At 37.0% G+C, this 25,158-nt stretch overlaps 1 protein-coding gene across 1 annotated transcript in view; it reads right to left on the bottom strand.

Annotated features, from left to right (window-relative positions):
• TBC1D22A (TBC1 domain family member 22A) overlaps nt 1–24,673 on the bottom strand; it is a 143,256-nt gene extending 118,583 nt beyond the window's left edge. Inside the window, exons 1-7 of the mRNA XM_066318602.1 lie at nt 24,484–24,673; nt 22,093–22,149; nt 20,048–20,388; nt 19,596–19,775; nt 5,376–5,446; nt 1,240–1,368; nt 35–97 (exon numbers count right to left, since the gene is read on the bottom strand). Of these exons, the coding sequence (XP_066174699.1) occupies nt 35–97; nt 1,240–1,368; nt 5,376–5,446; nt 19,596–19,775; nt 20,048–20,388; nt 22,093–22,149; nt 24,484–24,545 (903 nt within the window). The 5' untranslated portion in view covers nt 24,546–24,673. The remainder of the gene's footprint in view (nt 1–34; nt 98–1,239; nt 1,369–5,375; nt 5,447–19,595; nt 19,776–20,047; nt 20,389–22,092; nt 22,150–24,483) is intronic.
• Between the last annotated feature and the right edge of the window lie 485 nt (nt 24,674–25,158).

Here is a 25,158-nt window from a genome sequence, read left to right on the forward strand (position 1 = left end):
TTTCTCTAACAAAAAGAAAATAAATCATTCTTACCTCTGTTACTTTGGGCTGAAGTCTTAATACTTCAGGACTCATGCGTGGTATATCTATGTGGATCTAATTAGACAAAGAAGAATACTGTAAAAGGAACCAACAGCACACATTCTAAACAACATAATACTTAAAATAATTCTATTGGTTTACATTATTAGTTGTAATAATCCCATTGTATCATTACTTTTGGGATAACACGGATTTTTACTGTATTTCAAAACATACAGCCAAATCTTTAAGGTAATCTTTTAATCAAGCAAAATTTAAAAACACATATTTGTACTCACATGCCAGGATCCTTACATCGCTTTTTTAATTATTTGCAAATTATGATCATATTGACAATACTCATTACCTCAGGGTAATTATGAGTAAATACATACTACTATTTCTGTAAATTCAAACTCAACTGCCCACTATCATAGAATCATTTAGGTTACAAAACACCTGTAGGATCATCAAGTCCAAATGTCTAAAGGTAAAAGCAGAGTTTAGCATCTATTTTAATGTATTTGACAATCAGAAAGAGAGCCAAAAAATATCAGTATTTCTACAATCTTTATTCCAAACTTCACAAAGGAATTTTATGCAGAGTGCTCAAGTGATGATATTAGGTTCCATTCACAAGCCTTATGTTAGTGATGACATTTCTTGCTACTAAAGATTAGTCTTGAAGCGGAAAGGAAGATCTCTGCTTCTTCTGTGACAAGGCTGAAGTATAATTTCTTAGTGTTACAAACTCCTCATTTCAATACAAAACTGGAAGAAAAGTTGTCTGCATATCTGGGTGATTGTGAAAGTTTGACACCCCTATGTTTATTGCCCACCATGCATAGTTTCAACTTCCTAAGCAGAAGTTCGGAGCCAGTAAGAAACAGTCACTGTTGTACTTTCCCTGTCCATCTCCACTCATTTGAAAGAGGGCCTGAGCAGGAGATGAAAGATTTAAAAATACAACTATTTTTAAACAGAAAACCATGGCAACGCTAATGCTGAAATTAAAGGAAATCCACTATGTCCAATTTCAGATGGAAACTACTTCAAATTTTTGTTCCTGAAATTTAGGAAAATTATTAGAGCGTTGTCTACCTGGTTTAAGATTAAGATTAAAGGAACAGAGAAAAACAGTAGCAAAGTTCAAAAATAATCTCTAAGTCCTTTAGCAAGTGTTCTGTAGATAAAAGTCAATTCAGTAGGTGCTCTACCTGTCTGTAGGTATCTTGGTGGTTTTCATCATTTCTGGAATCATAGTATTGTTCAACAAATGCAAAATACTCTTTGCGTTTTCTTTGTAAAGTGCTTTCTCTTCGGTCCACATTTGCAGGAAGATAGCCCTGAAAAAGCAGTGGAATGAGAAGGATAATACTCTTTCCTTACAAAAAGCATTGCTGGCATCTGATTTCATGTGACAGGAGATCTAACAAACTGATGTAGTGCCATGTACTCCCACACAAATCTAACTAATCATTTACTAAACTATTTTTCTAATACCCCAACTGGTACAAAAGCTCAGACACAAGAATCTTATAAAAATAGTTGCTTTTTAAAATAGCTGCTTTTTTTCCCCATTTATTTTTCCTACAAAATGCAGTTTCTTATCAAAAATTCTAAGATGGTGTTGACTTTTGAAGAGGAAAGCTTAAATAAATAAGTTTAGATAAATTTAATGCTATATTCCTTAATTTTTATGTATCGAGTATTAGAGTAATTTCATTAAATTTTTAAACAACGTGTATTAACTCAGCTGCTTTCAAGTAGGAATTATTTACATTAGCAAGGCAGGCTTAGATACAAAATGAGGAAAAACTTCATGGAAAGGATTATCAAGCATTGGAACAGGCTGCCCGAGGAAGTGGCTGAGTCATCATCCCTGGGGGTATTTAAAAGACAGATGTTCCCTGGGGACACAGTTCAGTGGTGGAACTGTTGAAACTGTTATTCCTGTACACTTTAATTACTTAGTTTATAATGACAACAGAATAAGTACAAGCTATATAACATTCCACATACCTCAAGAGGTACTTTGTTTGGCAAAATGAATTCCTTTAAGATATACAGACTTGTGTCTGATTTCAAGTACTTGAAATCCCACCAGCTCCACTTTTGCCTTAAGACTTTGTCTGACATTTAATATCCTGTCCCAGTGTTTTGTGTTAAATATTGAATTCTGCCACCCATTTATTCTCAACAGTTGTGGTTTCTTCCCTGTAGGATAGTAGATAACACACCCTGTAGTTGGTTGCATTAGAAAAGAATTCAGTTTGGGAACCAAATGTGATTGTTTAAAGGACACTGATACTTTCTCAGCAAGTCTTTTTGCCATTATTCAGTTTCAAAGACTGAACTAATCTTGAAATTCAACGTCATGTTTCCTGTTCACTTTACAAATTAGGCATTATTTCTAAAAGTTTAAAAGAAAGGCTTGCAACATATCAGCAGCGAATAAATTGGTGGAGAGTTTAATCCATTTATTCATTAATTTCCTCCAAAGGCTTTTGCAAACAGATCTTTAGCTTTGTTATTCAAAAGAGAAGAGAGCCTGCATAGCTCTTCTTGCTATTTAGGTACAGTGTACTAAACATTTTTGCTATATTTAAAAAAAAAAAAATTTTTTTTTTATATATACTGTTTCCAGTACACATGTATAACATCAGAGTATTATATTGATAAACTTGTTGACTTCATCAAACACTTGTTAATATTATTAACCTGCTGACTATGTAGCAAATATCTCAACTGATTAATTTCTTAAATAATATTTTTAAAAGTCCAGTTTTTATGCCGATTTTACAAACAAGATAATCATCACCAGCCTCAGACACCACCAAGTGTACTCTATTCCCTTAAAAAATTAAGTTTGGGCCTTTTAAATAAGACTTCTGAATAATTTTGAAACAAACATACACTAAAACCACAACTACACTTCGGTTTCTTCAGTTTTCTGGTTGTTTTTTAGTATTACAACTCATCTTTAATCAAAACATCACTTGATTTTTTAGGAACACTCATTTCCCCAAGACCCCTTGGTGCACTGTATAGAATCACAAAATGGTTTGTGTTGGAAAGGACCTTAAAGATCATCTAGTTCCAACTCCACTTCCATTAGACCAGGTCGCTCAGAGCTCCATCCAGCCTGGCTTTAAACACTTCCAGGGATTAGCATTATCACTGCCCCTTACCTGGGACATTAACAGTAGGTCACTATCAGGTTACCATCAGGAAAAAGCATGGTGGAGCTCATGACCAAAAACTGAAAGCACTTTTCTTTGCCACATGGGAAAGAAGATGAAAGAAAATGCTGCCTTACAGTATAGAAAAGTAATGATTACTAAAAAACACGTCTTTGGGTTTCCAAAACATTAAACAAGGACCACATAACAGATAAGAAATCACAGCAGGACTTACTTAAGAAAAGCTAAGCCTTTTCAAAATACTGATGCTTGGAGGTAGAAAAAACAAATGAACAAAAAAAACAACAGTTTTGTAGATTTATTACTCTACAAAATACAAAAAAATACAAAAAGATACCAAAAAAATCCACTAATTGCTACACTATAAAAAAAGTAACCTGAAAGCAGGTTTTTGCATAGGTATGGCAAGTTGAAAATTGAACTGAAATAGATCCCAAATTGGAGTTGTTAAAGCAACAGAACAAGAGAACTTTACACTTAGGCATTTTTCTAGCCCAGGAATACTAAATTAAAATCAACTTACAGAATTAAGTTGAATCTTCTGAAAAGCCTATGCTTTTACTAGAAAGCCAGAGGAGTCAGCTCATTTTATATTCTTATAATTTGCATAATTCCAACTCTCAAAACTTCAGTATCAATTTTATGATTCAGAACTTAAATAATGCTTATCCTTTAGCTCACTATGTTTCAAAGTCAACTCTGAGTTAGCCAAAATTTTTCTTACTTTTAGAATTTTAAAACAGACATCCTAAACTTCAAAGAAAAAAAAGCCTGTTTTACTACCTAAATCACACATAACTTTGGAAGCAGAACTAAAATAAATTGTAAGCTCCATGTTTAATTTTAATTACAGCAGGATATTTGAATATCCAGCATTAAGCTGCATCTGCATTTAGCATTAGAAAGAACTAAGCTGCAAATTTAGTTTAGCAAGACAGACTCTTTCAGTCACTGGAAATCAGTGTCAATCTGAAGTAAATACTTTGCATTCCCTACAGAATTATTCTATAAAAAGCAAAGCTATTTAAGTCTACTCTCTGAGAAATTCGATAGTGCTAAACTGGTGTGTACATAATTCAGAATTTTAAACAGTTCTTAAATGCGCAAAGATTTGCTGAGAAAGTGTCTTTCACAGCCTCTGGAGAGTAGACATCATGAGAGTTCTGCTTCTTTTTAACACAAACATCCTCATAAACCTTCTCCCAACCACAGGCTGACAAACAACAGCTAAAGTGCTTAACTGTTCGTCATTGCAAGCACTATAGCCGAAAAGATTGACATGAAAAATGCCTCTACGAAGAATAAACTGTATTTTTGCAGAAGAACCTTTTTAAACATAGTGCAAACACCAAGAAGAAAAAAATCCTGTTCTGTAACACCAAACCCCTCCCACAAGCTTCTCTCTGATGCCCAACTGAAACACTCAATGGTACTTCAGCCAACTTACTCTCAAGCTACAGGCATTAAAAATCCTCTGGCCATAGGGAAAAGACCAGAGTGCTCAGCCAGCCAAAAACTCACACCACAAAAAAAGTGATCAGCTTTTTAATGAGATTGTCTCTCTGAACTGACACTGGTCTGACATCAAGAGAGCTAATGCCACAACTTAATTGACACAGTGGTTCAGAGTTGTTCATCTTAAAGAACTTAGCTATAGAAGAATCAGCCAAAAAACCTTACAGATCCTATCACTGCTTTTCCTCACTACAGTGTTAATCCTTTCTTGCAGTTACTTTAATGTGAAGTCAGAATGAAGCCTTTCATAGGACACTGATAGTCTTTGCTTCCCCTACTGTGTGTCTGTTCTCAAGAAACCTGTTAAGATGTACTTGTCTTTGAACTCCACCATTCCATCAAAACTGGTTGAAAGAAGCCATTGTTATCACAAGCCCTTCTTTCATAAAAAACCCAGACTAAAAAATAAAGATACACAGCTGGCATGATTTACTATTATTTCTCACCCCTCTCCTTTCAATTTGATAGGTTAATCTTGAAATTGAGTACAAGAACATAACTTCCATTACAATTCAGCACAAGACACGCTTCCAACCATCACTGATGGATTACAATTCATGCAGAATCATTTGCAACGTTTGAAAAAGCTATTATTCCTAAATGCAGAGGAAGAATAAAAAAAAAATACAACTTACTGAGAGAAGCTTCCATGCAATTGGACGAACACGTTTGGGAATGCCAGACCAACTCAATTTCCGCAATTCATCTATCAAAACACAATGGTTTCATAAGAAGCAAGGAAACTACTACCAATTTACATGCACAGATATGTTCAAATTAGCACAAAGGTCTTTACAGCAATGTTCTTAGAAAATCCAGTGAATACAGAAACACAGGGCAATTCTAATGCATTAATAAAATACTGGATAATTGCTATCCATAGAGACACCTAACATAACAGGTACCGAGTGTGATATGGTAACCCTCTGGAGTATGTCTCAGTATTACCTTTTGGTATACATGCCTCATATTGTCTCAGCTGGCAACTTACTACATAAATGTATTATTCTTCCAAGTATTTTTGAGATACATATGAAAGGAATAGAGTGCCTCAAAGAAGGTAAAGCACTTGTAATATTATTAAGGTCTACAGAAAATAAGGAGCAGCAGCATATGCTTTCAAAAAACATTAAGAAGTTCACAGTACTACCACACACTAAATATGCAGGGATAGAGGAAACATGAAAGCATGCTTATACACATAACCCCAAGAAAATTCACACTTCACAGTAAATTTCTCCCTTATCCTTCATCTCAAGGAGTTGAGAGGCATTGGAAGAATAAAAAAATGACCAAAGGATCAGTAACATCAGAAAAAATATGACACCACTAGAGTTCAGTGTGAATCAAAGTCTCAAAGAAACAATGAAAGCAGACCTTGTACAGACTATAAACACAGATTAAGAGATAAATTCAAAAAGTCACAGGTTGGCACAACAAATACACTGAGTATGCTGTCACAGCAAACAAAAGGATTCAACGGGAAAAAGATGCAGTAAGTAACTGAAACAATTTTAATTTCTTGTCATACTCCAGCTGTGATCATCACTCACAAGCTGCCCAACAGAAACCCCGGACAGCACTTGGTCACATCACTTAACTTCGTTTCCCATTTTTTTGATATTTTTTCAGCCCACTTCCACTTCCTTTTCTCTGTCCCCATCTAACAGACCACTCCAATTATTTCTTCCCTTCATGGCCCCAGCTTTGCTAATGCTATACTCAAATTCAGTATTTCTGAAACGATTCTCAGGCACTGTTGGTCTTGTAACACTGCACTTCCCTAAGTGATCCCAGTGCTTCTCTCCATGCAATGGCTCTGTTTGGGCACTTCTCACACAATTCCCCCTTTGCTTCTTGTGAAATCCAGGCATACCAGAGGGTGCTATCTACAACTTTTGTCAGCTTCTCACACTGTGGTTTGTTACATACAGCAATTTCTCACATCACCTACAGTAATTCTCCACACCCCAGGCAGTTTGCTCAGCCTCCAAGCAGCTTCAGCATTGGCTTGCAGCCCCTACCACTTCTGCAACAAGCTTCAATTCCACCCATGATTTCATGCCAAGTAAATCCCACCATACCAAGCAGCTACAGCATAAGCAACAGTATCACTGGTTATATTCTTCTAAAAGCCAGAAAGGCAGGAACTGCTCAGAAGATATAAAAGCAAAGTAAAAATAAAATATGAACAAGAGGAGAAAAACAGTATATTGTAGAGTTTATGAACAAAGGCAATTAAAAGAAAGAGATATCTGCCTTAACTAAACAATTATAGTTCTAGTCTACAAATTATATATGTATTTCCCTTCCACCTCCAAGTATACAGTTGTTTTAACACCAATGAAAGCCCCAAGACTTCAAAAGCAAAATCTCCAACTGTGCATCTTCCTGTTCTGTTCCTCCTTGTGCAGTATTTATGAACAAATATGCTTTACTGGGCCTAATCCATTTGTGTCCAGGCTGAATTGAAAAGGATCTTGTGCATTTGTTTATTACTTCCTTACACAATATTTTTGCTCAAATTTCAAGTTTTGGCTACCTTTACACACAGTCATGCCATTTACAAACTGTAATTATTATATGAAGAAAATTGAAAATAAATTGTAACTCAACTACTTTTATTATTTTCTAGTAACATAATTGTCCATTCTCAACTCTATTCCCACCAGGCCCACCCTAATCTTTCACCTTTCCATTTTCTTGCTTAAGGCTACATACATACATACCAACCTCTAAAAACCATCCATGTAAAGAAAAAAAATTATAAAGAAGGAAAATGTGCAGATTTACTGTCACAATAAGAAATGTGAAGCATGTGATTAAATGAGTGACAGATCATCCCAAATCACCCAGTACAAAAATTCTACTTACTTTTAAGTAACTCATTTAAGGCCAAAGATAGGAAATACACAAGCACATTGGAACACAACTTATTTTCCCTCCTTCCCCTCCTGATGCTATTTTGCAATGAATATAAATTTCCTTATATTAGGGATAGCTTGGGCTATCATACAATTGCAAACGATAACACAAACTATTGGGAGTGGGTTCAAAAGGACTGCTCTTTCTGGTAGGAAATCTCTGCACTGGACATGGAAGTAAAAACCAAGGACAAAGGATTTTTTTTTTTTTTTTTTTTACAACACTTATTTGAAACAGATTCTCTATTTATTCATCATGTAGGATTTGGGGGTGAATACATCCCTGCATTCTTCCATGCTGAACACAAACAATTATATATGTTGCCTTATCCACTCTGGGAGCTCTTTTTACACATAGATTGTCTGCTGGGCCTACAAAATCTCTGGCTATGTTCCTTCTCCCAACATACCTGAGAAAAAACATTTAAAGCTAGTTTTTGTATGATTCTAAGTTGTTTCTCAAACTCTCTTTTAGAAATGCTTCCATTCATTTGGCCTGACAGGGTTCATATTCTGCTCTGCTCTCCTTATTTCACACAGAACTTTACCTTTTGAATTGTATTTAATAACCTACTATTGTATTTAATAACCTCCTCTGCTCTGTTGTCATGCCATCCTTCTGAATTTTCTCAAGGTTCTTGTTTCTAGTTTTCCTTTCATAAGTGGTACAGTAATTGCTTTCAGGACAGAGAACTGTTAGATGACTGCACATCTGAGAGTTAAGTTAATTCTCTCATAAACTATTAGCCCTGGGTATGTGATAATTCTTTTTCTTCACACTGACTGCCATCCAATATCACAGTCTTCCAAAATTCCAGGATCTCAGACTAACCCAAAAAATCATATAAAATTCTGGCCCTAACTTTTGACTACAGTGAGCTCAACTACTATTTTGCCAGGGACAAAGAGCACACAGTAAAACTCAAAGGGGCTCTGCAGCAATTCTTATCAGGTGTACTAGCAAACCCCAAAAGCACACAGCCTGACCCTTCCTGACACTATTGCTAAAGCATCAATTCACATTATGCTTTCCTCCAATGGTTCATCACCAAAACAAGAGGAAAGAAAACAAAGGAACCTGCCCTTTCCAACAACAATTACAACAGCAGGACAGAAGTTGCTCCTGGAAGACTTAGTCTAACACTACTATAACATAAAATAAAAATGCTTCTGGTGACAAGAAAAAAAATTGAAGAGTGTACACAACAGTACCATTTTAGACATACATAAAAGAGTTTCAGTGAAGCTAAATCCTAACATTGCTGTTAAAATACGTTAATAACTACATGTGCATTTTATCAGACATATATAACTAAATTTTACAGCAAGTGTCTCTATTACAATCTTTAAGATGGGCATTACTCTTAAAAATGACTCAACAGGTGAGTTCCTAAAATCAAATAACACATTACTCAAATACTTGCATTCCAGTTCTCAGCATGCTAATTTGTTAAACTAATAAAATTGTCAGGGTCCTGTATTATGCATGAATCTTGCCAGATCTGCACCATGACGAACTTCATTAAAAGAAGGTTTTTATCATCTGTAACAGTGTGTCCTTTTCGGAGTGCAGCTTTTCTACATCCCAGTCTGCCTCTCTGTAGAGAAACTGCTTGAGAAGTATTCAGGCAGCAATTCAAGCTCACACAACCACACACGTTACTGGCTGGCTCAGCAGAGAGGCAGAAGGCTCTCAGCTCCATATTTATTTCCAGCAAACGTTTATTTCAGTGTGCTGAAGGTGAATCTGGAGCCAGAGAGAGGGACCATGTGGTTTTCCTCAGTTCTATAGGGTCTGAGGTTCGTGGGTGGTACAGGGGGCAGGGCAGGGGGCAAGTGACCACAGGGAAGAGAGGAACAGGACACCAGGCCCCAATGCCAATGGGGAAACAGGGAAAGGGGATGCCATGGGGCAGTGATGGACTTGCGAAACCCCAAGAGAAAATTGCACAATGTCTGCAAGGAGCCATGGGGGAGAAGCCTTTTTAACACCTGGGGTATCTTTAATCTTCACTTTTCCAGGGCAGGGCAGCTGGAAATTCCTTTAATGGCACAAGGGACTCCACAATCATCTTAATATTGTTTGGCTTGTGGCATCAGGCATCAGCTGGACCACCTTTCCTATGAAGACAGACAGAGAGCTAGGGTTGTTCAGCCTGGAAAAGAAAAGGCTCTTGGCAGACAATGAGCCCTTTCAATACTTAAAGGGAGCTTTATAAGAAAGATAGGGACAGATTTTTTTTTTGTCAGAGTGTTTTAATACAACAAGGTGTAATGGTTTTAATCTGAAATTAATCAGATTTAATCTTTTAATCTAGTTCACAGACTAGATATAAAGAAGAAAATTCTTATAGTGAAGATGGTGAAACACTGGGACAGACAGGTTGCCCAGAGAAGTTGTGAATGTCCCATCTGTGGAAACATTCTGGGTGAGGGTCTTGGACCAACCTGATCTAGTTAAAAATGTCCCTGCAAATTGCAGAGGGTTTGAACTAGATAGGCTTAAAGGTAGTTTCCAACCCAAACCATTACAGTAGTTTAATTAATTATTAAACTATTTGTCATTGACTGAAACTTTACATTCTCCCTAGTCAAAGCATAACTTCAAAGAATTGTCTTTAGAGCAATTCCTTCCCCTTGTAGATTGCCCAGGAAAGTAGACATCCTAGTTTTGAGTTGCTGAGCATGTTCCCAAGCAGACTTTCTACAAGAGTTTTAATAGCACCTACAAATCAGACATGCATTTTCAGTCAAGACAGTACTGTAAAAAATATTATTGCTTCAATACAATTAATATTTTCCTAAACTTCCAGAACAATTATTTTTAAAATGAGCATTTGTAAGCATTCTAATTACAGACATGATCACTTGTTAAAAGTGTGAGCAAAGAACCAGCTGAAATTAGGCAGATCCAAAACCAGTATTTGTAAAATCATGTCTGTGAACTCTGTCTCAAATTGAAAGGATACTCTCCAAAGAAACAGTCTAAACCCCAATTGTTACTGTTTTTCAGCTGCCTCATTATTTGACATAATTCTGTGACCAATGAGTATGAAAGAACTTATAAATCCCCATAGATTTTAGACAAAAAGTATGTCAATTTGCTGGCACTAGCCAACTATCACTTCTGCTCAGAAGACAGCAGTTACTTTTCACAGAAACATTGTTGCTTTCAGGATATCTTAATTATGAAGGGATAATGTGGTATGAAAATGCTTAAAATTAACATTATTAATTAAATTTTGGGGGAAAATGGTTTTATCTGGTTCACTACAATACATTTACAGATACACTTCCTCTCTCTGAGGAAGAAAAAGTTTAAAGCAATTGTTCCAAGAGAAATCTTAGGAGTATCCTTTAACTGCATTTAGATTTAAAAGACTTCTCATCTTCCATAAATATTTCATGGGGAATTTTACAAAGAAAACATGCCATTAGTTTACCAGCCTTCAACTGTAAAGCAATTACTGGAGTTATTACTGGAGTTATTACCCACTACACCTAAAACACATGAGGACAAACAACCAATTCTGTAAGTATTTTTCTTGGAACTACAAGCTAATCATTCTATCCATTACAAATACAGAAAAAAATTAGAAATATTAAAGGAATCCAAAATTTCTCAGTATGTATTATTCATTTTTGATACAGCTGTTATTTCATTGAGATTACTATAAACGGCTACATGAAGTGATGGCCTGCATGAGCAACTCCTTGACAGATATGATAAACTAGATTTACATGTTTTATGTTCCTATAACATAAATTCCTTGGATATTTTAACTATACAAAGCTGGAAAATTCTTTCAAAAGCACAGATACACAGAACTGCAGCTCCCCCAACAGCATGTTATAATACAGGCAGTACATATAGAAAATAGCTTTAATAGAGGGCTTGTTATTACTATGGCAACCACAGCAACTGGTTTTCAAAATGAATAATAGCTCTGTTAGGCACTTCATTAGTTGTTGAGTTTTTTTTTTAATCAAACACTGCCCTTAATCTCAATGGAACAAAGAGTTATTCTGAATGCTGCAGAAACAGGAAATAAAGTCCAATCCACCTTTGTAAATACAGGATAAGATCCTTTTCAGAGTCTTTGCCAGAAAGAGTAGGAAAGTACATCTTGTCTGCTACTTCACATAAAAAGTCAGATGCAGAAGCAGAAGAGGTTGGTGTTACAAGGTACAAGAAAGCAAGTCATTAGGAAAGCTAAGGCAAAAAGATTATTGAAACTGCTAAGACCTGCAATATGTGAAGCCAGTGATGGAAATAATGATAAGTAATGCAGAACAACTCTGGCAGCAGATGTTGTTTCTCATAGTTCTCCCAAAACATTCAATTTCTGTGCATCACCAACTGGTTTTATTTTTACATTGATGCCATTGAAGCAGTTTCTAACTCTGATGTACAACTAAGGCAAAAGCTTTCAAACTCTATTCTAAATGTTTAAAAAAAGAAAAAAAAAAAAAGCAGCTCTTACTGATTTAATTGAGTCTTTACTCCAGCGGTTGCACTGGAAGTATTATTTTAGTTTAGCTTTACATTAGGTTCTACTATATCAAATTCTTGTATAAGGCTAGCCCTTAACCTCTAATCCAGGTAAACTTTTCTCAGCTAACTGAAAACATACATTACATCCAGAGTAGTTGTCCATCGTGGCTAAAACACACATGAGAGCACACCTAAGCAATAATCTGCATCAGGGAGGCAGCATAACACAAACATACACAGTGAAATTTGCTCCACTGTATTTATCTTCCCAGACAAGTTTTATGTACATCTTACAGTTCTGAGCATGCTGCTAATGAAGTAACAATGACTTATGTTCCTACTTTATTAATAGCAAAAGAGATGCTGGCAGGAAAACCTAAAGGATTAATTATACTTCCTTGGGCCTTCATAAACTGACTTACAAGCTGTATGTGCCACTCATTACAACATGTACATTGCTAATCTTGATGTTCAAAAGTCTGTCTCAGGACAGAGAGCATGTTCAGAGTTCTCAGTAGTCTTGTTGGTGACATTCCTGGTAAGTCCCTCCCCTGCCACAAAGTCTCCAGGACGTCACAGGAAGAGGCAAAGCTGCTCCCCCAGTCTGTGACTTCAAGAGAGAACACTGAACCTCTCACCTATCTATTCTATTGGATAACACAAATTTCACAAAGTGTAAATTCAGCTTTCATGATGCTGTCAGGTAAGGAAGGGAGACGGCACCCCAGAAACAAACAAACAGCCATACAAACACAAAAGCTACAAGAACACTTCATTATACAGTACCTCTCTTTCTCCCAGTTCATGCACACTAAAATATCCCTCTTCATTGTATTGTTCACACGGCTAACACTCACAGACTGATTTTGAACATTTGATCACAGATCAGTACAATGATCTCCTAAAAATTCTGCTACAAACTTAATGGACTCAAAGAAAACCTTTTTTATTAATCAATCTTACAATTGGGAGTAGAATACTGACTTTGTTTTTTGGTTTTTTTTATGATCAGTTAGTCATAATTACCAAGGCAATTTTGTGTATACACAGGAATTTGAATATAACTCAGTGATTTTTTTTTTTAACAGTAACCCCTTCACATCAACTGAACTTAGGGGTCACACTGTAATACTCTACATCCAAATCCACCTGGAAAAAGACATAGTACAGAATTCTACTGTTTGTTAATGGAGTTAATGGGAGTTTTAAAGACTGTACTGAGAGCATACTTCTTCTTGAGCAGGTTTTAACCTGGAAGGTTCTCTGTGGACGTCCACACAAAAAGAAACAGCTTATTCTCTAAGCTATTTTAATACTAACAAAAATCACACAGATCTTTGATATATAGGCAAGAAGTCCAGAACCACAGAACTAGGCTCATCTGTGTAGTTCACAATGCCTGTTATCCATTTATTAATTTGAGTCATACCGGAATACCAAAACTCTTGACCAAAAATGGGGAAAGCTTTAAGTTACAGACTCCTTTTTCAGAACTGAGAAAAGGGAAGGATTATCTTGTTTTTTAACAGGAGCTCCAGCTGTTCAGCCTTACTCTTTTTTTTTTTATTTTTCCCCCCTCAATAAAAACTTAATTCAATCATAGGTGGTGTTTGAAACATATAACAGTAAGGAGTCTTTGCTCAAGTCAGAATGATCAAGGCCTTGCTAAAGATAACAATACTAATCTACAATTAAACTACAGTTCTTCTGTAAGGCCTTTGATACAGTCCCTCACAACATCCTTGCCACTAAAACTGGAGAGATCTGTTTAAGGGATGGGCTGTTAGATACAGACATTCATTCTTATCCAAAGAGTTCCAGTCAATAGCTCAGCTCCAAGTGGAGACCAGTAAGGTGCCCACAAGGTCCACACTGGGACCAAAAAAAACCATTTAGTATCTTCCTGGAAGACACTGACAGAGGGATAGAGTGCACACTCAAAAAGCTGGCAGATACACCAAGCTGTGACACAGTGGATCTGCTGGAAGGAGCACATCCCATCCACGGAAATTTGGACAGGCTTGAGAGGTAGGTGCAGGCAAACCCTTGAAGCTCAACAAGAGCAAGTGTAAGGTTCTGCATCCAGACTGGAGCAATCACTAGAATCAGCACAGGTCTGGAACTACTGTGTCCATCTAGGATCTTACCTAAAGAAGAGAAACATATCCTCAAGAAACAAACAATGCAAAATCTTTCCAAAATTGTTTCAAGAATCTATTACCATCTAGTTACAACGAAAAATCATAAGTTAATACCTTTAAATTGAAATATTCCACTAGACCAGTACTCAGAATAAATGTTTACTATTAAATGAAAATATAAAGTTATGAGATCAACCCACAGAAAATAGGAAGACAAAATACTAATCCTACAAAAAGAAACTAAAATAGGAATAAATAATGAACATTTAGCATTCATTTCTTTCAGGAGACTCTGAATTAATAAATAAAAATGTTACAAAGTCTACTGGTAGAATACTACCCTTCTTTATTATTTTTATTAGCTAAATAGTCAAGCATGTTTTGTAGATAAAAAGCTAACTAGAACAGAGCAAGAATCAGAGAGGACACCTTTTGGTGATAATAATTTGAAAAGACAGATATGACTAATGGCACGTCAGACGAAGCAGCAGTAGGACACATGTTAACTTTATACTATATATCAACAAACTGAAAGAATAGGCACTCACATGATCAACTACAAGTAATTCACAGCTGCAGGGGGCACTAAAATTCTAAACTACATGGATGTACTAGGAGCACAGAGATAAATCACTGTGCAGCTCAGTGCAGATAAATTAATGAAGCTGGGAATAAGATTAATCAAGTTCATTTCAATTAATGCACTTTGTAAAGTTATTGAAACTTTGCACTAACACCAGTTTGGCAAGATATTTTACAGGACATAACAGACTGCTGTTACAGAATACTAGATTTATGAGCCATAAGGAAAGAAAAGGTAATTACTGTGTTAGATCAGGTTTAATATAAATCTAGAATGGATGTGACCATGAATAGAAAAATCCTATTTTTCAAGTTGCTGCAACAATACAGAAGACTACTGTGATGGGAAAATGAGACATCTAACATGTTTTCTTTCTGAATTTAATTTCTAGAGAACCACTCTTGAATTTTTCATTATAGTACACAGAGACAGCCAGCCATTGTTATGAGATAATCAGAGATTATAGTACTTTTAAGTCCTGCAAAGTTACATAATTAGTTTCTACCACCATCAGATTAATCAAAAGTTCAGCTATTCTTTACATGTTTTGTAAGACTTCACAACATTGCCCACTCCTTCATAGCAAAGGACTAGCTAAGAGACAGCACCCAACTCAGCAGCTTGTAGTACTCTCTGAAAAGGTTTTCTTTTTTGAGATTTGGTCGGAAGGAGGGAGAAATAGAGGAGGTTTTTTTACAATGAGAAATGCTCTGGAATGTGTAAAGCAGCTGAAGTAAATTTAAGACGGGAATACTTTACAATTTTCATGGGTACTTTTACAGGGCTTTCTATTATTTTTATCAAGATAGTATGCTAAAACTTTAACATATTATTTTGTTCAGCTTAGGATTTGTCATTACTAAGTAGAAAAAAAGTGACCCTAACATGCAAAACAATTTTACAACTGAAGAAATTAGTCGGTTTGACTGTGAAATAATATGTGTTATGTTGCATAACAGCATTACAATGTTACGAAGCTTTATTACATCAACAGAACAAAGCACATCAAGCTTACCATTGGTTGTTGTTTTACTTAAATAAGCATGTTTCTCTCATCCAATTACATACTCATTAGCCATGAGTGTAAAAAAGCAGAAAAATAGTTGATTTGAAGATAAAGAAGGAGTTCAGGAAGTGCTTTAATCAGCTAATTTTAAGACTGATATTAAAAACCCATCATACATTTGCTGTGCTGAAGTTGCAAGTATGCAATAACTTGTTTGTTGCTTTGTCAGATTTTATCAACATTGCTTAGACTGTGTTTGCACAGTAAACATCTCCCTAAAGCATTTTATAAAATGACTAAAAAACACAAGTTTAATAAAAAGAACTAAACTTTAATTGGAAACCTGATAGACATAGCAGTACTGCTCCTCTAATATGTATGAAGTAGTCTGTGAAGGAAAGAAAAATTTCTTTTCAGAAATACTCCTCCCACATTGCCTTGTTAAAGTTCTGTTCCCTCTCTTTAAAGCAAGCAACTGTTTGCAAAAGATTCTGTAAGCCCATCTTCACTCAGTAACGCAAGGCCCATTACAAGGAAAGACAAGACCTGCAATTAAGTAAGTCTACAGCAAACTGACTGCAAGTCGAGCATAAACACAGGTTGATTGCACAAAACTACTGTGAATTATTCCTGCTGAATAACCTGGCATGCAGTACCAGGAGTGGGGAGCTATGCAGACAAAGAGTCTACAGTCTACTCTGCAGCTGTCTCCTGAACTCAGCTGTCCTATCAACAGCTCCACTCTGCACCCAAGCACCTCACTGTGATCTAATGGGCAGGGGTCAGTCCTCAAGTCCTTGTCCAACCAAACTGCTTCTTACAAAAGGCTCTTTCTACCAACCCACATTTGCAGTAACTGCCTATTTTCACAAGTTCAGAGTGCCCAGCCTATGGACCAAACCCAACTCCAAAATCTGTTAGTGGTTTCCAATGACTAAAATAATCTTGACTTCCAAATTTATACACATAATCCATCTTTTTGAGAGTTTCCTTGTTAAAAAAAAAAAAAACGCTCTTTCACACCTCTAGCTAGCATACAAGACTAAAATTGCATTTTACACTATCTTGATATGATAATGATTATTCAAGTGTGACTGAAAGGATTTCAAGGTCATTTGTGTTACTTTGTATTCATAGTCAATGTTGATTTCTCTCTTTATGATGAGAGAATATGTGCGTGACATGCCTACAGTTCCACAAATTAACACACTTTATTTTGCTTTGAAAATACTTGTTACATAATCCATTTCAACAACACACAAAACTATACCAAGGAAACAAACACAACAGAAATACTTGACTTCTTACTTCTACTTCCAAGCAAAAGCAAGCCTAATACTTACAGAGATACAAAATACAAATACATCATAATACAAAAACGTCTCCATGTCTTACTAATTTACTTCATTGTGACAAAGTCCAACTGTTTGTGGCCCTAACACAAAACAGACCCACACATACCACATCAATACACACACACACACAGAATAAGCCATCTGCAACAGAACAGCCACCTGTCCCTATATCACACACCACAAATTTTAGCTTGGAGATTATTGCCTAGTTTCTACCTTAGTGTATTTCCAGTATTGTTCTGAAGGAAAACGGGAAAAAAACCAAAAACATCATCCCAATAACGAATTTAAAAAACCCACTACACACAACCTGCAACACTTTCCCAGGCTACTGCTGTCATTACAAAGCAAGAATACTTTTTAAACATAATCTTCATTGTAGCACAGGGCTAAACCAAACATATTCCAAAAACATATACATTAGTAATGCATATAGACACACACACAACAGATGAATGTGCATTCAGCAATAAGCATTTACACATTTGCATACGTATATATGGTACATATTTCCCTATATATTTCCCTAACATGTATCAACAATGCAGTCCAAGCACTACTATCACATATGATCTACTTCTAGGAGCTTCAAGATCACCAAGAGCTTGCATGTCATCAATAACTAGTTTATTTCTTTAACTAAAAAAAAATAATAATTTATTACCTGTAGATGGATAGATAGATGCACTACTGGACATATTCCAGACACAAAAGTCAAAATATTTGCACAAAAAAATCAAAACTGGGTATAAAATTCTATTCACACAACTTCAAACTGTACAGCAAGAAAAAGAACAAGCTTCCTATAAACAGATGTAGAAAATACATTATTTAGTGGTTTGTACAAAAAATAATGTTGAGAGCTTACTAGATATTTTTCACACTTGAATACCAAGGAAACATACTCAAATTTCACACTTTCCTGTCTAGATTTCAGTGTGAGATTCATAAACTTCAATAGCAAAAAAAAAAAAAAAAAAAAAAAAGAAAAAAAAAAAAAAAGTCAATGCTGTTTAAACAAACTAAGTTCACCACAGGCAAGGTGACTGCGCTCCTAATAAGAGTGGAAAACTTCTTCCAAAATTATTTCACTTTAATCCATAAATCTGTTTTACTGGTCTGTTTTACTGGTAAAGTATTCCCAACTAATTAGACAGCAAAAGTGAAATGCATAGGTTTAAACTGAACTCTGTCTTTCCTCTGATTTTGCAACCTTATGTAACAAAGATTTCTACCATCACAACATTCTTAAGCCATGAGTTTTTATGTCAGTCACAATCATAAAGGTCAAAACACCTGTTAGATCAAAGAGCTAAAAAGTGACATTTGATTACCATTTTCAAGTTAATGTAAAATATGTTTTAACACCTCCTTTTATTCATAGTTGCGTTTCATAAGAATGTGTTATAACTCACTGAAATGCTCAGTCTCATGCAGTTATTATAGTTTCCATAATTGCACTTTTCCAGCATCAATCTCGTAATAAGACACAGCATAGAAAAAAATAAAAGCCATAGCTTGGGCTGCATCATATTGAAGAAGCCTCATGATAATGACCAGGCAGGAGAGCATCAATTCAAGAACTGCAAATAATTTCTAATTCTTTCTACAAGTTTCGTGGAGATGTCTTTCAGAATGGTCTACCTCAAAGACATTTTCTTTATTCATTATTTTGCCCTCAACTCCTTATCACCAAGTTCTCCAAATGCAGCGCACTAATTCAGCTTCAGATTTTCACTTGGGATACAAAGCCATTTGATTCTGTGATACCCCCTGAGCACTTGCATTGACTATTCAGCAGCTAAAATCCAGTATACAAAGGAAGCAGTCAAGTTATCTGACAATACATTTGTTTTCCCATTGACTTGTTGTCAGCATTCACAGATGAGACACAGCACTACTGTATCAGCCTGTGAACATGAAGAAGGCTCACTGAGTAGACAAGCAGTAATACTTACATGCCTCATCGTTTTTCACTCCTATTTATTTCCAAGCATGAAAAATCATGCTTATATACCAAGCTGTTCCATTATCAGGCATTAACAAGAAACACAGCTAATTATACTTTAGGGTTTTTTCTGCAGAGATTATCTACTAGGAAGAAATAACGTGAGAAAGAACAAGAAGCCATCAAACACCCTACAAATTAGTAGGATGCATGCAAATCACTTATTAAAAGCAGGAGTACTACAAACTTCCAATTTTATTCTTCCTTTTGTAAGATAAATTCTCAATGTTGAAAGGATTAGATTCTAACCAAACCATATGGCAGGACAGTACATCACACAGGAGAATTCTATAGTTTAAGAATAATTTAGATGTAATTCACAGTTCCTATGAGAAACACTCACCAAGGTCTGTATTTGGGCCAGCAAGCAATTGTTTAAATTTGTCTAATCGAGAAGCTTCTCTCTCAGTTAATGCAGGAGTGACTGAGGTGGTGTAGTCTGCCATTCCACTTGTCAAGGGAGGGATGGTAGTTTGTGGAAGCGACTGTGATCTCTGCATGGAAGAATTTTCACTAGCATTATCTGAAGGGAAAAAGAAAGAAGTATAGCAATTAGCCTCAACTAGTGAGAAGGCTGCTATTCAGTTGAATTTAATTTGTAAATCCAAAATAGAATTCTGTTTTTGAAAAATGCAAACTCAAGCATAGCAGAAGTTTGGACTTCAAATTACTTGGATTTAGCAGAAGGAGCATTTCTCTTTGATGCAGTATTCCACAAATAAAATACATCAGAGATCATATTAATAGCAAGGCTCATGGATTTCTAAAATCTGTTACTAAAAGCTGTTTTCATACCTAATGAACTCGCTGTATGACCTTCACTGACTGATTTAACAAGCCTATTATCACCACATGCAACTGAAGTCAGCTGTGCAAATTCTTCTTGTTTTTCTTCCTGTAGATGTTCTTCCTGAAATTTATGCTGCTCTTGTAGTTTGCTGTGATTCTGAATTACTTTGTGAGCTGTTTCCATGACCACTTCTGTATTCAAGTTTTCAGCAGCTATTGCTAAGAGTTCATCATCATCATCTCCAAGATCCCAAGCATCACTTGTGTTACTTTCAAATTCTTGGAAGGTGCTGACTTTCTTCAATTTCACTGGAGTTGTAGGTGGCTTTGAACCTGGTTTTATCAAGCTGTTCAAAAACAAATAAACAAAATTTACAAAACTACTAAGGAAGCAAAACACTCTGGGTAGGACCAAATCCCAAAAGTTCATAGTTGACACTACACAGGTAGCAAATATTTATCTCTCTCCACTCATGTTGCCATTACATTTAGTCATGGTAAAATACAGATGAAGAAATCTGAGAACAAGGGCTGTAAAAACTGACACTTCGTTGCTTTGAATAAAAGCTGAACAAATTTTTCCTTCCCTTTTCTTAAGGAAAAAAAAAAAAAAAAAAAAACCACCACCACCAACCCCAAAGTCACATGAGAGGATTACTACAAGAATGGCTTATAAAACAGCCAGGGCACACTGCACTGCTCTTGCTTCATCCACTTCTGTAGATTTCAGCCCTTTCAATGCAATTGCTGCATAACAGCACAGAAGCTGCAATCAAGTCAAGGTCTAGTCCTAAGTCATCACAAGCAATCACACAACACAATCATAAACAAACCAAGTCTCAGTCTCACCTTAAGACTCATTAAATCTATCAGTCCTCCCCATCCAGGCACGCCAGCAAAGACTTCCTTCAGAACTTTGCTCTTCTCAGAGGAAAGATATTTCTTCTAGTTACCAGTCTAAATGGACCCTGACCAGCTCCCAACCTTTTGCCCCTCTGCCAACAGGCAGGATGAGATATGAACCAAGTGCCCCTCTCCAGCCCGGCACTTGTTCTCACTTACAGGAATGCAGAGCAATCACATCACCCCTCAGGAGTGAGCTGAATCAGGTATAAAGTTGAGAGGGTTTCTTAGTCTGTTCCCAAAAAATAAAAAAGTTACTGCCATTAATAATTTAACTGTGCTATCACAGAATGGGTAAGATGGGAAGGGACCACAGATGGTCATCTGGCCCAAACTCCCTGTTTAAGCAGGGTCATCTTGCACAGAATTGCATTAAGATGGTCCTTGAGTTCGTTTCTGATCTCTCTGCCTCTCCACCTGGGCTAGTTTTCCTTTTTTCTGTTAAGACAAGGCAGGCAGAACTGCAAATCAGAAAAAGTTCTTACCCAGTTCTCATGTAATGTCAGTTAAAATGTTTCTGTTATGTCATACAGGGAGTATCTTCCCTAACAGGTGCTACAACACTTAACACTTTCACCTGACTTGTCATCAGTTTCTAAAACAGCAAGGTCTTTCTCCAGTTCTGTCACTTCAAGCAACAAACTTTCAGTTTTTGTTACTGGGTCTCTATATCTCTGTATTCTGAGCCAATTAACCTTATTTCTTTTAATTCTGCCCTTAGGCTCACATATTTCACTGTGTCCCACCCTGTACCATCTGAAAATTAACTAGAATATTTACTTCTTGTACTATCTGAAACCAGCCCTTGAAAAAAATCTAGTAGAAGCATGATGTCCTTCCAGACAAATACCTGTCTTTGTAGCATTATCTTTTTTTACTTTACCACTATTTTCCATGTATAAGGCATCAAAAATAAATAATAACAGTTATCTGTGTTAGTTATCTGAAAGAGCTGATTTGCTCCTGCAAATATGGTAACCACCAGGAAGTCACAAAGGAGAAAGTCAGAACGAAACAGAAGTCATGACCATGACAAAAATTGAAAAAGGAAGATTAAGAATAAACTTTATAGTCAACAGGAGAAAAAATAAAGAGAAGACAGAGGAGACACAAAACACTTGGGATATTTAAATATCACGTTAACTTACGTTCCGTGCAATAATGGATCAAAAGGTGGATGCTGAGCTCCATACACATGTTGGATACTAAAGGAAAAGAAAGAAAGTCATCACAAAAATAATAAATAATTGGAGAGATTCTGTGTATTAAACAGTAACAAACAGAACTGAAGTATTCCAACAGTCCTCTGTTTCAAAAATTAAAAATAATGAAGTTGCAACTGATGTGCATACTAAGAAGTAATTTAATTAAAAAAAACATAGATTTGCTAAAGGAGAACTCTCTGTGGGACCTAAGCTACAGCAAACTTATTTTTCTAACCAAGAATTAAATTAAGAAATAAGTTGGATTCTGCACTAAGAATCTACAAAAATTCTCTTTTCAGATTTATCATTTCTTTGTCTCTTGCAAAAAAAATTAAAAATTCTCAAAGAAATATCTAAAAAGATTTAGTCTTCTGTGTATCCTTGTCACCCAAAATCCAACTAGACAATTCTTAACCGTAACTAAAGCACAAGGATGGCAAAGCTACAGAAAAATGCAGAAGGTGACAGGTTAGAGAATAAAAGCCATAGGAGTATTAAGTGAATGCTTTGAAACAAGCTCCCAAAGACAGACTTATTCACTAGCCTCTAACATTACAAAATGGCATGTTATTGTGTGAAACCAAAACTCTACAAACCTAAAGCTCATTACCTCCCAGTCATTCGGTATAAAACTATTTTGTAAGTAAAAAAAATGCCACAGAAGATGCATCAAGACTTACACATGGCCTCCTAATAGAAATTATTACTACAGAACTCTCTAACTGTAAGAAAAGCCATATGCAACATTAACATCTACCCAAACCTGTAATAAAAATCACAAAGAATAAGCATGCCCTCCTGACATATCAAAAACAATCTCCAAGCCATAAGGGTAAGTCAGTCCAACCTCAGTAAATCTGAGATAGGATCAAGCCAAAAAACTGCAGTCAAAACAGATTTTAAGAGAGGCTTAGATTCTCACAACAGGTGCAGCACTAACACCAGTGAAATTAGCCCTAGTGGTGACTGAAAATGGTGGTTGATCAAAAATCATTTTTATGTGATTCCATGAAAATAAATTCTCCACCAGCCTTTCCACAGAACTGTGCACCATCCTCTCCACGGGCACGTTTCCTGCTCTGTGCTCATGTGAGGGTCAGGTGTCACTGTCCATTTCCACACACACAGAATGTGCCTTTTCCTTACACCACCCTGTGAACAGCTGCACTGAGAATCCACTCAAATGGAAAACAACAACGATCCTCTCCACGCCATAGAAAGAAAAATAAAAATCAAAACCACGTTCTTCATGGTGTCCTTGTTTTTCCACAAGCCTGAAATAGCCTGCAAATTAACTGTAACTATATATAGACCCTGTGCAAGAGAGGAAGTGTTTACCCTCAAGATATTCAACAAAGTTACAAAGAAAACAATGAAAGAAGTACAACAGTTGGACTGAAAAAGTTAGTTTGTAGCTAAAGAAACAAAACAACTCCCAGATGGTGCTTATGGGAAACTGAAATGTAAGAGGGTAAATGACGAGCAGGAGCATGTTGCTGAATTCACATAAAGAACATAAAATACAGAGTTACTGTTCTCTGAGAACCACAAGTACACATCATTCTTACAAAAAAGAATATAGAAAACTGTACTGTGAGAACAATTTAGGGAGGAGACCAGAGAATGTTATTGTTAAATAATAATCGGAACATGCATTCCCAGCTTGATGCAACAGCCAAAAGGGTTTACGTGACTTTGGGGATCTGTTTCCTGGACAATCTTATGGGAGAACGTGCTTGTAGCTCTTTGCACTAATACAACCATTTGTCTGCTGTTCACACTTGAGAAACAAAGTTGAGAAACTGACAATATTTTGAAATACGTAACAGAAACTAAAACATGTCTCTACGCCTAGAAAATGCAGTTTCCTGCGAAGTATTTCAAAAATATCATAACTTGCGTCAAGTTTCAAAACATCCTAACTTGGCACTGCTGAGAGCTACAAACACATTCTGTCACTCACAATTTGCCGGCGAATACATTCCCAAGATCACGTTAACTCCTTTAACCATGATGTCAAGTTGGGAACGCGCATTCAGATAATTATTCGACAACCTTTCTGATGCAAGTTATAACCCACGCTAACTGACCACCGGCGTTCTCCAGCAGACAGCTGGAGATGCCCAGCGCTGGAAGGCTCCGAGCACTGAGCTATCGAGGGACCCGGGTCCGAGCAGTGCCCGACCGGACACTGCAGCGGAGACTCACAGGACCCGCGAGGTCCCGGTGGGCTGGCAGCCGAGGGTCACAGCGAAGCCGGACGGGCAGAGACGCCCTCCCCGGCCCGGCACCGTGCAGGGGCCCGCGACACCGACCTTCCGCAGCTGCTCTCACCTGCCCGGCACCTTCGCGCCGCTCCGCTTCCAGAACTGCTTCCTGCCCCCGTCGCTCGCCATGGCGGCGTCACCTCATCCCCCTCCGCGCTCGCGGCCCCGGCCCGCTCCCTCAGGCTTCACTCCCCGCCATTCCCTTCCACAGAAGCACCACTGAGCGCCGCCATCTTGGGACAGGAAAACAACCCCGCGCCTTATTCGCTCCTCGAAGCGGCCCGGAAGTTTGGGCCAATCAGAAGTGAGATTGCTGCCGGGTGGCTCCGCTCGGGCCAATGGCAGCGAGGGGCCGCCGGGGGCGGGCGGGTTGGCCCCGCCCCTCAGGGACGCTCCCGCGGGTGTTCCCCGGCCGAGGCATTCCTTGGACAATTCCTCGGCTCTCCGGGTGCGACGTTTTCAGACTTTAATCCTTTTTGATTGAACAATTCCTCAGAGTACTCCTTAGAAGAGCAAAACTCGCCTTGTAAATGGAGGGTGACGTTAATTGAAGATCAGCGGGCATCGGTTTATAACAAAATCCATCATATTTTTTCTGCTTTATCTTTCTACAGTTATTTCCAATTATCAACCCAGTTAGTGAGGATGAGGGCGCGGGAGAATTTAAGCTGCCTTTGTTTGACACTTTTCCAATCATTGCACCCATTTAATTTATGGCTTTGAGATGGTACAAGACTGAGGG

The sequence above is a fragment of the Sylvia atricapilla genome, chromosome 5 (genome assembly GCF_009819655.1).
Source record: "Sylvia atricapilla isolate bSylAtr1 chromosome 5, bSylAtr1.pri, whole genome shotgun sequence".
NCBI lineage: Eukaryota > Metazoa > Chordata > Aves > Passeriformes > Sylviidae > Sylvia > Sylvia atricapilla.